Source organism: Hyla sarda, chromosome 7 (assembly GCF_029499605.1).
Source record: "Hyla sarda isolate aHylSar1 chromosome 7, aHylSar1.hap1, whole genome shotgun sequence".
NCBI classification, from domain to species: Eukaryota; Metazoa; Chordata; class Amphibia; order Anura; family Hylidae; genus Hyla; species Hyla sarda.
This window is the reverse complement of record NC_079195.1, coordinates 104,518,097-104,530,587: the sequence shown is the minus strand read 5'-3', so window position 1 is coordinate 104,530,587 and position 12,491 is coordinate 104,518,097. Positions and strand designations below refer to the sequence as shown.

At 40.7% G+C, this 12,491-nt stretch overlaps 1 protein-coding gene across 14 annotated transcripts in view; it reads right to left on the bottom strand.

Moving 5' to 3' along the window:
- Positions 1-12,491, bottom strand: part of MYPN (myopalladin) — a 346,898-nt gene that overhangs the window by 54,800 nt on the left and 279,607 nt on the right. For all 14 annotated transcript variants that reach the window (XR_008846301.1, XR_008846300.1, XM_056530264.1 and 11 more), the window contains 2 exons: positions 8,571-8,746; positions 6,450-6,501 (listed from right to left, as the gene is read on the bottom strand). Coding sequence is in view for 12 of the 14 variants with exons in the window: in XM_056530264.1 (XP_056386239.1) it covers positions 6,450-6,501; positions 8,571-8,746 (228 nt within the window). In the remaining 2 variants the exon portion in view is untranslated. The remainder of the gene's footprint in view (positions 1-6,449; positions 6,502-8,570; positions 8,747-12,491) is intronic.

The following is a 12,491-nucleotide window of genomic DNA, read 5'->3' as shown; positions in this document are numbered from 1 at the left end:
GAATGTGCGGACCACTCTGGCAAATTATTAATGGTGGTTGAGAACTGTAGCGCGACTCGGCGGTCGGCAAAAGAGGCAATGGGTTGGTTCACTCACCTACCCTTATGACAGGGAGATGGATGTCCCCGCTCTTTAGGTCCCAATGTGTAGCGGCGGTGCTCTAGCTTCAAACGGGGGAGTCTGCCCCCCGGATGGATCACAAATGTTTGCTTCTTTGAAATGCATAGATAAGGTGTGTTTTTCGAAGCCTATTTTAATGTTATGTATATGTTCACTCAATCTAATTTTTAGGCTTCTTTTTGTTCTTCCAATATATTGTTTTTGGCATGGGCACGTTATCATGTAGAGTAGAGATGAGTGAAGTTACAGTGATTAGATTCGTCACGAACTTCTCGGCTTAGCAGTTGCTGACTTTAGGCTGTATAAATTAGTTCAGCTTTCAGGTTCTCTGTCGGGCTGGAAAAGGTAGATATAGTCTTAAGAGACTCTCTTCTAGGACTGAATCTACCTTTTCCAGCCCTCCTTGGCACCTGAAAGCTGAACTAATTTATGCAGGCTAAAGTCAGCAACTGCCGAGCAGATTGTGACGAATCAATTAACTGTAACTTCGCTCATCTCTAATGTAGAGTACAGAAGTGCTTGTGCATGTCAGAAACTCTGTGATGTCGTTTTGGTAGATATTGCTGTTAGACGTGATAGTCTCCGTCTTTCTTGGAAATTTCGTCATCTTAAAGTTACTGCATTTCCCACATTTATAAAATCCTTTCAAAGCTAGCCATGTTTTCTGTTCTCCTTTCAATTCCAGGATCGGTAGTTTAGTCCTAAGTTTGGCGCCTTAGTGTACACAATTCTTGCTTTGTTTGTTAAAATTGGAGCTAATGTTCTATCCTGTTGAAGTAGAGGCCAATATTTGTTCATAATATGTTCCACTTTTCTGTATTAGTTGTTGAAGGGTAAGATCAATTTCATCTGTTGTTCATTTTTCTCCTCCATCATGTTTTTTTCTTTGAAGTTCTTTCCCATTGGTTCACATGCAGCAGCACGTCTGCAGGCTACAACAACGACCAGTCCACTACCCCTGCTATCCACTGGCTACTACAACTACCACCAGTCTGCCACCCCTGCTGTCCGCTGGCTACAACTATCAAAAGTCCATCACGGACTGCTGTCCATAAGTTCCTACAACTACCACCGGTCCACCACCTCTACTGTCCGCTGGCTACAACTATCAAAAGTCCATAACTGCCTGCCGTCCACTGGTTAATACAATTACTGCTTGTCCACCGCTGCCTGTTATCCGCTGGCTACAACTACCACAAGTCCACCACTGCCTGTTGTCAGCTGGCTACTACAATTTCCTCAAGTACACTATCCCTGCTGTCTGCTGGCTACAACTATCACTAGTGCACCACTGCCTGTTATACACTAGCTACTACAACTACCACTAGTCCACCACCCCTGCTGTCCGCTCTCTACAACAATAACTTGTCCACCACTGCCTGTTGTCCACATTGGCTACTACAACTACCACTAGTCCACCCCTGCCTGACGTCCGCTGGGTACAACTACCACCAGTCCACCCCCTTGCTGCTTCCAAGGCCTACACATACACAGCCCATGATCCCAAAACAAGGGATTATTTTTTCCACTTTTTATATAAAAGCTATTTCTTCCTCACTACTTTTTTGGGACACCAATCTTTTACAATTCTTAAAAAGGAAGAATTTTTCAAATTTTTTCAATGTTTACAGAAACTATTTTTCTTCAATATTTTGGGACACCAATCCTTTTTTGCAATTCCCAAATGGAAGAATTTTGGGAATGCTTGGAAAAAGCCATTGCATCTTCTCATACTTCAATGTGCATTTTTAACACCGGCAGGTATCTTCCAACTAAAAGTGATACTTTATGCACCTTTATTTTAATGTTAAAAAGCATACAAACTCTGCTAGTGCAGTGCATTTTTAAAGAGGTACTCAGGCCCTAAGACATCTTATCCCCTATCCAAAGGATAGGGGATAAGATGTTTGACCGCGGGGGTCCCGCCACTGGGGACCCCTGCAGGGGACCCCTGCAATCTTGCATTCAGCACCCACCTCGGGGAGCTGCACGCCGCGCTGCCAGCTCCAAATCGGCCTAGTGACGACCAGGGGGCCGGAGTGTGACATCACGCCCCGACCTCGCTATGCAAGTCTATGGGAGGGGGCATGACAATTTACAGAAGAAGTCGGGAAGGCGGCGGAGGCAGTTGAGGGGACCTCTGTCCGCTATGTTAGCTGATCTGATCCTCGCAGCGGTGCCGCGGGCGATCAGATCAGCAAAAAATGTAGCCATGCTGCCGCAGTTGCCGCGATCTGTATTGATCACGACATCTGACCGCGGAACTTGGACATTACCGGCGGGTCCCTGACTGCTATCAGACGCCGGGACCTACCGGGACGTAAATGTATGTCCTGGTGCACGAAGTACTGATGCACCTGGTCGTTAAGGGTTTAAAGGGGTACTCCAGGGAAAACCTTTTTATTTTTTATTTTTAAATCAACTGGTGGCAGAAAGTTAAACATGTTTGTAAATGACTTCTATTAAAAAATCTTAATCCTTCCAGTACTTACTAGCTGCTGAATGCTACAGAGGAAATTCCTTTCTTTTTGGAACACTGATGACATCACGAACACAGTGCTCTCTGCTGACATCTCTGTCCATTTTAGCAACCATGCATAGCAGATGCATATCAGATGTATGCTAAGGGCAGCATGGTGGCTCAGTGGATGGCACTGCTGCCTTGCAGTGTTGGGGACTTGGGTTCAAATTATCATTATTATAATGACGTCAGCAGAGAGAACTGTGGTCGTGATGTCATCAGAGAGCATTCCAAAAAGAAAATAATTTCCTCTGTAGTATTCAGCAGCTAATAAGTACAGGAAGGATTAAGATTTTTTAATAGAAGTCATTTACAAATATGTTTTACTTTCTGCCACCAGTTGATTTAAAAAGAAAAAAGGTTTTCACCGGAGTACCCCTTTAAGGACCACAGGTTTTTTCATTTTTGCAGTTTTGTTTTTTCCTCCTCACCTTCTAAAAATCATAACACTTTCAATTTTCCATCTACAAACTCATATGAGGGCTTGTTTTTTGCACCACCAATGTTACTTTGTAATGACATCAATAATTTTACGACAAAATCTACCGCGAAACCAGAAAAAAAATATTTGTGAGGTTTAATTGAAAACACAAAACTGCATTTTGTAAATTCTGGGGGCTTTCGTTTCTACGCAGCGCCCATTTTCGGTTAAAATGACACATTTTGAAGGTCCATACGATTATAATGATACCCAACTTATATAGGTTTGATTTTGTTTTACTTCTGTTAAAAAATTATAACTTTATGCACAAAAATTAGTAGGTTTAAAATGCCCTCTTCTGATCCCTATAACTTTTTTATTTTTCCATATATGGGGTGGTATGAGTTCTCATTTTTTGCACCACGATCTGAAGTTTTCATCTGTACCATTTTGGTTTTCATGGGACTTTTTGATCGAAAAGGGGGGCATTTTAAACTTTTAATAAGGAAGTGGTTAATGTGTGTTTTTTTTTTACTTTCATTAAACTTTATTTTTTTATATACCTTATTAAAGGGGTATTCCAGGAAAAAACTTTTTTTTATATATCAACTGGCTCCGGAAAGTTAAATAGATTTGTAAATTACTTCTATTAAAAAATCTTAATCCTTCCAATAGTTATTAGCTTCTGAAGTTTTCTGTCTAACTGCTCAATGATGATGTCACGTCCCGGGAGCTGTGCATGATGGGAGAATATCCCTTGCATGATGGGAAAATATCCCCATAGGAGCTGGACAGCTCCCGGGACATGAGTCATCAGAAAGCAGTTAGACAGAAAACAGCAACTCAACTTCAGAAGCTAATAACTATTGGAAGGATTAAGATTTTTTAATAGAAGTAATTTACAAATCTGTTTAACTTTCTAGAGCCAGTTGATATATAAAAAAAAGTTTTTTTCCTGGATAACCCCTTTAATAACTAATACCCCATTCACATCCATGTTTCTAGGCTCTGTCACAGTCTGTCTCCCTGCACCTGCATGTTTTAACTGCACGCCTAAGAAATAAAGAAGTTGTCGCTAGCTGTCTGTGGTGAGTGCCGCTTATTTTCCATGCTCTCTCAAATGTTTGACTCATGACTCTGTCCTGGCTGAGCACCCCACAAGCAGCGACACACATACACACCTGTTCCACTAAGAGCGAATATCAGGCTGCACGGTTGGCTGTGCCGAACGCTGTTTCTCACTACAAGCATTAATTTACAAATCTGTTTAACTTTCCGGAGCCAGTTGATATATAAAAAAAAAGTTTTTGCTTGGAATACCCCTTTAATGCCCTTAGGGGACTTTTAGGAGAAATCATTAGATTCCTCATACAGGTCAATATAGTTCCATAGAACTATAATGATCTGTGCGCTCTGCACTCTATTGAGTTCAGCCAGGCTTTATCAATGTGAGAGCCAGGACCAGCGGAGGAACAGAGGTAAGCCCTCCTGTTACCTCAGCAGTAGATAGCCAGCCCCCCCCCCGCGCGCGCGCGATCGCGCATGTGGAGGGTGATCCACCACACTGGACCACCAGCGAGTGTTTACAGGTCCCTTTAGATGACGCTGACAGAGGCAACAGAAAGGGTAAATTGCCGGCCATGCCAATCGCCGCATGTCGGCTATTAAGGACAGCCCTCAGCTACAAGAATCAGCTGTGGGCCAGCCGGTATGGCACGGACTCAAGTTTGGAGCCCGTGCCATACACCGCTGACAGCACAAGGACGTGTTTACATGTCCTTGGTCGTTAACCAGTTAAAGGAGTATTCCACTGGAAAACTTTTTTTTTTAAATCAAATGGTGCCAAAAAGTTAAACAGATTTGTACATTACTTCTATAAAAAAATCTTAATCCTACCAGTACTTATCAGCTGCTATATGCTCAACAGGAAGTTCTTTTCTCTTTGACTTTCCTTTCAGTCTGACCACAGTGCTCTCTGCTGACACATCTGTCCATTTCAGGAACTGTCCAGAATAGGAGCAAATCCCCATAGAAAACGTCTCCTGCTCTGGACTGTTCCTGACATGGAGAGAGGTGTCAGCAGAGAGCACTGTGGTCAGACAGAGAGGAAATTAAAAAAGAAAAGAACTTCCTGTGAAGCATATAGCAGCTGATAAGTACTGGAAGGATTAAGATTTTTTAATAGAAGTAATTTACAAATCTGTTTCACATTCTGGCATCAGTTGATTTAAAAACAATGTTTTCCAGTGGAGTACCCCTTTAAGGGTTACTGAAATGTGGGTATGTTTGAACTTATTTGCTGCAAACCGAACCTTTTTGAAAAGTTCAGCGTACCAAACTTTTCAAAAGTTTTCTAAACTCTTATATTAAATTGGAATGTTTCTGCTGCGAAAATTCTGTGTGCATGATGCAGCAGAATCCTATTAAGGGTGCGTTCACATGCTATTACTAGCATCGGGTTGCCCGCTGCGGGAATCCCGCTGCGAGTTACGTTACTATAGACAGTCCGCAATAGTGTCAGATTTGCGGACTGTCCACGGACCCATTTAAATCAATGGTAGCGTAACTCGTAGTGGGTTTCCCTCAGCTAGCTACTAGCATGTGACCGCACCCTCAAACAATGGGAGTCTGCTGCAATTTAAATCTCAAGTGGAATTTTTCTGCCGGACTCTGCTCGTAAATTCCTTTGTGTGAATGGGGCCTATGGTTATGTAGGGGATTTAGAGCTCTGTTTCAGGAAAAAAAGACCACACTGCAAAAAATAATAATAATAATAATAAATGATACTAAGAAATTATTTAGCACAGGATGTTAGACCTAAATAAACAGCATTGTTATAAATGTTCGTCATCCATCCATTAAATATGTAAAAACAAGTTCCAATCTGTCTGTCTACTCATTTTAAAATTTGCTGTTCTTGCTTGATTTCAATAACTGTTAAATATTATATGTATCACGTGTCTTAGTAAACCTCATAGCAAAGATGAAATATTTGCAAATTATGGTGAAACTAGCTCTGAGCAGTAAATATACAGCATATCATGCTCCCAATTATTTTAAAGAACAATTCAATCAGAATTTTATTAAATTTTTCCATTGTAATCATTTTTAGGGAACTTTTGAGACATCATGTGACCGTATAACTACAAATGCTTTAATACTGATCAATTCCACCAGATTAGATTTTATCTAAAACGTTATCAGCAAAGAGTAGAAGATGGTCTTGGCTGATAATATCTGGTATGGAAATTGTGGCGGTCTCTAATACTAAAGCAATTTTTGGGGAATTTCTGTTTGGAAAAAATAAGTAGAATCTTAATATTATCTGAAAACCTTCATAAAATAAATTAATATTTTACAGAACGACTCTGAACAACACATACGTACTGATCCATGTCAGTCTTGCTGGCTTCACCTTCAGACTCAGATGAGGATGCACCTGAAAAAAAAAAAGAATGGAAGTGAGCATATTTTATAACATTTCTTTTTAGGGTAGGGTCACACGTGCTGTATTTTGCTGCAAATTTTCTGCAGCTCATTTTGCTACCCATTGACATCAATGGGTAGGAAACTATGCAGCAGCAAATATGCAGAAAATTAAGCACGTGTGACCCTACCCTTATAGTATTTTGGTCATAATGATTAGTGTTGCTCGCGAATATTCGCAATGCGAATTTTATTTGCGAATATCACATATTCAGGAATTCGCGAATATTCGCGAATATAGCACTATATATTCGCAATTACGAATATTCATTTTTTTTTCACAGTACACATCACAGTGATCATCCCTCTCTGCTTCCAGCTTGTGTGGTGTACAGAAGGCTCTAATACTACTGTGTGAGACTGGCGTGCGAATTTTCGCATTTGCGAAAATTTGCATATGATAATTTTCGCATATTCGAATTTCCGCATGTTACGGTTTTTATATGCTAATTTCCGCATATGCTAATTTTCGCATATGCGATTTTTCCCATATGCAAAATGTTTATATGCAAATTTTCGCATATGTAAATTTTCGCATACGCGTATTTTCGCATATACGTATTTTCGCATATGCGAAAATAAAACGCGAATGTTACGAATATGCGAATTTAGCGAATATATGACGAATATTCGTCCATATATTCGTGAAGTATCGCAAATTCAAAGATGGCCTATGCCGCTCATCACTAATAATGATCTCCTTTCACTGTAGTTAGCTCTGCCTTTACTAGCGTTGCTCGCGAATATTCGCAATGAGAATTTTATTCGCGAATATCACATATTCGCGAATATTTGCGAATATAGCACTGTATATTCGCAATTACGAATATTCATATTTTTTTCCACAGTACACATCACAGTGATCATCCCTCTCTGCTTCCAGCTTGTGTGGTGTAAAAAAGGCTCTAATACTACTGTGTGAGACTGGCATACGAATTTTCGCCGCGTCATGCGCTGCGCCGTGCAGCGCATAGCAACGACGCAGGGGACGCACACCAGAGGCCTGAAGCAGCGCGGATCCGACCCCGGCAACAGGTAATTATGCAACGGGGGATGGGGGGAGGCAACGGGGCAGCGGCGCCGGCAATGGGTGCCGCTGCCCCTTCTCTCCCCCTGGCTGTCGGCGCCGGCAATGGGGCGCCGGCACCGATAGTCAGGGGGAGAGAACGGGCAGCGGCGCCGATAGCCAGGGGGAGAGAAGGGCCGGCAGCAGGGCTCTAGACCCCAGGGCAGGCAGGGGCAGAGAAGCCGGCAGCGCTGGCTGTCTCTGCACCTGCAAAGCCACTGCAGTTCATTGATTTAAAGCACCCACTTTAAATCATTGAACTGCAGGGGCTTATCGGCGTATAACACGCAACACGGCGTATAACATGCAAAAAATTTTAGCCTAAAAAGTGCGTGTTATACGCCGATAAATACGGTATATGACGAATATTCGTCCATATATTCGCGAAATATTGCGAATTCGAATATGGCCTATGCCGCTCAACACTAGCCTTTACTCTAACTTCATGCGAATCACACTAAAATGATCTCAATTGTTTTATTGTTGCCAGCCAATGTACACTATTATACTTATTTAGGTCTCAGTGGACCATCACTTTGGTTTTGGTGAAACTTATTGAATTAAACAAAGAAGAACAATATTAAGAACTTACCCATTGATCAATCATTGCATAGAAAGTGAAATGTGATATCATCTAAAGCAGTGGTCTCCAACCTGTGGACCTCCAGATGTTGCAAAACTACAACTCCGAGCAAGCCCGGACAGCCGATGGCTCTCCGGGCATGCTGGGAGTTGTAGTTTTGCAACATCTGGAGGTCTGCAGGTTGAAGACCACTGATCTAAAGCATTGTGTCACTGCTGTCTATGCTCCCTGTCATCCTTGCCTTTTTCTGTTCACTGGAGTTATATGTACAGCGTCCAGCCATTGTCTATATTTAACCTGTTGTAAGAATTGTCTCTAGAAGTTAACATGTCTGTGGCAGATGAGCATAGATGATATTGGTGAAGAACATTACCTTCTACATATATCTCTGCAGACGTTGAGTCTGTCCCATAAATATTAGACGCAAAACAAGAATAACGCCCTGTGTCCTCCTCAAAAGCCTCTGTAATAATTAAAGTGTTCAAATCTTCTGTTCTCTGGATTTGGATATATGGAGAATTTTCAAGTTCTTTTCCTTCACAGTACCACCTGTAATACGGAATTAAGCAATACATGTTTTTATAGCATAGAACAGTGACAGTAATACTACAAGAAAAGAAGATATAGGAAATCTATTTTTTTCCTTAGCAGTGGTAACATATTGAGATGTTGCAGTATCTTTGTTAATATCTTAAGTGAGGATTCTGGTATGTGGTATAGAAATAAAAGTATTCATTTATTTACTATTTATTTCTATTGCTTATACAGTATACTGCAACATTATGCACACACTAGTAAGTCACATAGCATATCAGGATGTTACTGAGGCAGTTTTACGACCTTCCTGCAACACACAGATACATTTACACCATTGTATGGTGAGAATGATTTACTAGGCAGAGCTAAGAGACCACACAAGCGAGGTCCAATAATACCCTTCAGGAGGAATGTTAAGCCTGCCCCATAGATCTGTCAGCAAAATACAGGATGCATATTTCATTGATAAAATACAGGCTGCTGGTTGGTAATACTGATCATATAAAGGTGGCATCTCTGATGGTGATGTTATATTAGCAATTTGCTTTGGTTAGTTTGGGTACCATATTAGGATGTAGAAGGGGGAGCTGCAAATGGGATAGGTAATAAGACTATCCTTCATATAAGATAGGACGAGTGACTATTGATAGTATTCAGAATATTGGGCAGACTGGATGGGCCGAATGGTTCTTATCTGCTGACACATTCTATGTTTCTATGGTCCCATTCCTATCTGTATTGTTCACTGCTTAGTATCCCTCACAGAGATCTTCACCTAAAACCTGCTATATCTAAAATGGCAACTGAGTTATGTGCATAGGCTTTTAGTGTTTTTGACATCAAACCTATACTGCTTAAAGGGGTACTCCACTGGAAAACCTTTCTTTTTAATCAACTGGTGCCAGAAAGTAAAACAGATTTGTAACTTACTTCTATTACAAAATCTTAATCCTTCCAGTACTTATCAGCCGTTGTATACTACAGAGGAAGTTCTTTTATTTTTGAATTTCCTTTCTACCTGACCACAAGTGCTCTCTTCTGACACCTCTGTCCATTTCAGGAACTGTTCAGAGCAGGATAGGTTTTCTATGAGGATTTGCTCCTGCTTTGGACAGTTCCTAAAATGGACAGAGGTGTCAGCAGAGAGCACTTGTGGTCAGACAAAAAGGAAATTCAAAAAGAAAAGAACTTTCTTTGTAGTATACAATGGCTGATAAGTATTGGAAAGGTTAAGATTTTTTAATAGAAGTAATTTACAAATCTGTTTAATTTTCTGGCACCAATTGATTTAAAAACAAATCTTTTCCAGGGGATTGCCCCTTTAAGGGATTCCCTGAGGCCACGTGATTCTTCTACTTTCCGACATGTGGCCGCCATTATTTTTGCAGGTTCTGCCAAAACAAGCTGTCCGATGTTTGAGTTCTAGCAAAACCAAACTTTCAGCAGAGTTCTGACCAAACTCGGGTTCTAGTGTTTTACAAGTATTTTTATTTTTTTTATGTGCTCAGCCCCAGGGGAAACATAAAAACATATACTTAGTTTGATGTTTGCACATGCCCAGGTAAGTATATGGGGGGGATTTATCAAAACCTGTGGAGAGGCAAAGTTGCCCAGTTGCCCATAGCAACCAACCAGCTTGCTTCTTACATTCTTAATAAGGCCTCTGAAATATGAAAGAAGCAAGCTTTGCCTCTCCACAGGTTTTGCTAAATCTCCCCCATGTTTTTTATGTTCCCTCCAAGCTAAGCAAAAACAAAACAAAAACAAACCCCAGTATACTCCTTTAGGGTAGACCCTACCCTAAAGGAGTATACTGAGGTTTGTTTTTATTTTGTTTTTTGCTTAGCTTGGAGGGAACATAAAAACCATGGGGGAGATTTAGCAAAACTTGTGGAGAGGCATAGAACATTTAGGGTAGGGTCACACACAGCACATCTGCAGCATATTTGATGCTGCGGATGCGCTGCCCGCATTCACATAGCAATGACAGAGTGAGCTCGCTTTAGCTCTGTGTGTCCGAGAGTAGTGGCAAATATGCTGCGGATGCACTGTATGTGACCCACATACAGTGCATCCGCAGCATATTTGCCACTACTCGCAGACACACAGAGCTAAAGCGAGCTCACTCTGTCGTTGCTCTGTGACTGCGGGTAGCACATCCGCAGCATCAAATATGCTGCAGATGTGCTGTGTGTGACCCTACCCTAAATGTTCTATGCATCTTATTCTTTCATGTAATGGTTTTATACCCTGTGTATGTTATTTTTATTTATGCTGTGAACAAGGGTAGTAAAAACCCGATACACTTGTGAAGTGTGAAGATATGCTTTTTTCAACCTATATTCTATGTGTTTTTATGGATCAGAAATGAAACATATATTTTATAACTGATATGCTGGAATTCCTTTTGATCCCTCTGAATAAGTCTATGTAGTTTGATGCTAAAATACTTTCCACCTAGTGTGCCAATGATAGATTATATAAAAATATGACAAATGGTAAGAGATAAATCATGTTTGTAAAGGCTTAATGGGGTACTCAGGCGGAAAACCTTTATCTTTAAATCAACTGGTGCCAGAAAGTTAAACAGATTTGTAAATTACTTCTATCAAAAAATCTTAATTCTTCCAGTACTTATTAGCTGTTGAATATTACCGAAGAAATTATTTTCTTTTGGGAACACAGAGCTCTCTGCTGACATCACAAGCACAGTGCTCTCTGCTGACATTTCTGTCCATTTTAAGAACTGTCCAGAGTAGGAGAAAATATGCTATAAGCAAAACATATGCTGCTCTAGACAGTTCCTAAAAAGGACAGAGATGTTAGCAGAGAGCACTGTGCTCGTGATGTCAGCAGAGAGCACTGTGTTCCAAAAAGAAAATAATTTCCTCTGTGGTATTCAGCAGCTAATAAGTACTGGAAGGATTAAGATTTTTTTATAGAAGAAATTTACCAATCTGTTTAACTTTCTGGCACCAGTTGATAAAAAAAAAAAAAAAAAGTTTTCCACCGGAGTACCCCTTTAATATATGTAACAACTACAAACATATACATGTGATTACTTTAGAAAGATATTCTCTTCATAAATCCTGAAATCACTGATGTCTGTTGGACCGGTACAACACAACTACTTAGACTTGTTATGTGATGACTGCTCATGCTTTTCATATACCAGTATCTTATTACAGCAGAGTTTGATTTATTTGTGTACTGTCTTCTGTTGATGCAGCAGTCTGTCACAGTGCGTGTATAAGCACATTAATCATTAGAATTACTTTTAATCATTGATGTTTGTTTAGCTGCTACAGTATTACAAGGTAAACGGTGACTTTTAAAGGGGTCTTCCAAATGGGAAAATCCCTCCTTAAAATGAAGCCAACCTAATGATGAGCAATCTCTATTGGTCTGGGTATTCTAATCTCAAGCAAACTGCTGATATCTCTGTGTTAAGCTGACAAGGGGGCACCAAGCAAGAGGGCGCTTTACACACTTATTTTTACACGCTTCATAAAAAGGCATGAAAACCTCAGATTGCACATCCCACTCTCATCTACAGTATTATGAGTAGCTATTGGCAAATGCTTGCCACTAGAGTAAAGCTCAAGATTAATATCCTACTTGTCAACAAAGCCAAAATTTAGACATTTAAGCCCCACCCCGGAATGCCCAAAACTCCTCCAGAACTCCCATCTCAGCATGGGGTCTCCTTTGTGGCTGAGTTCCTGAGATAGACTTGACCATATCAAGATTATTTGCG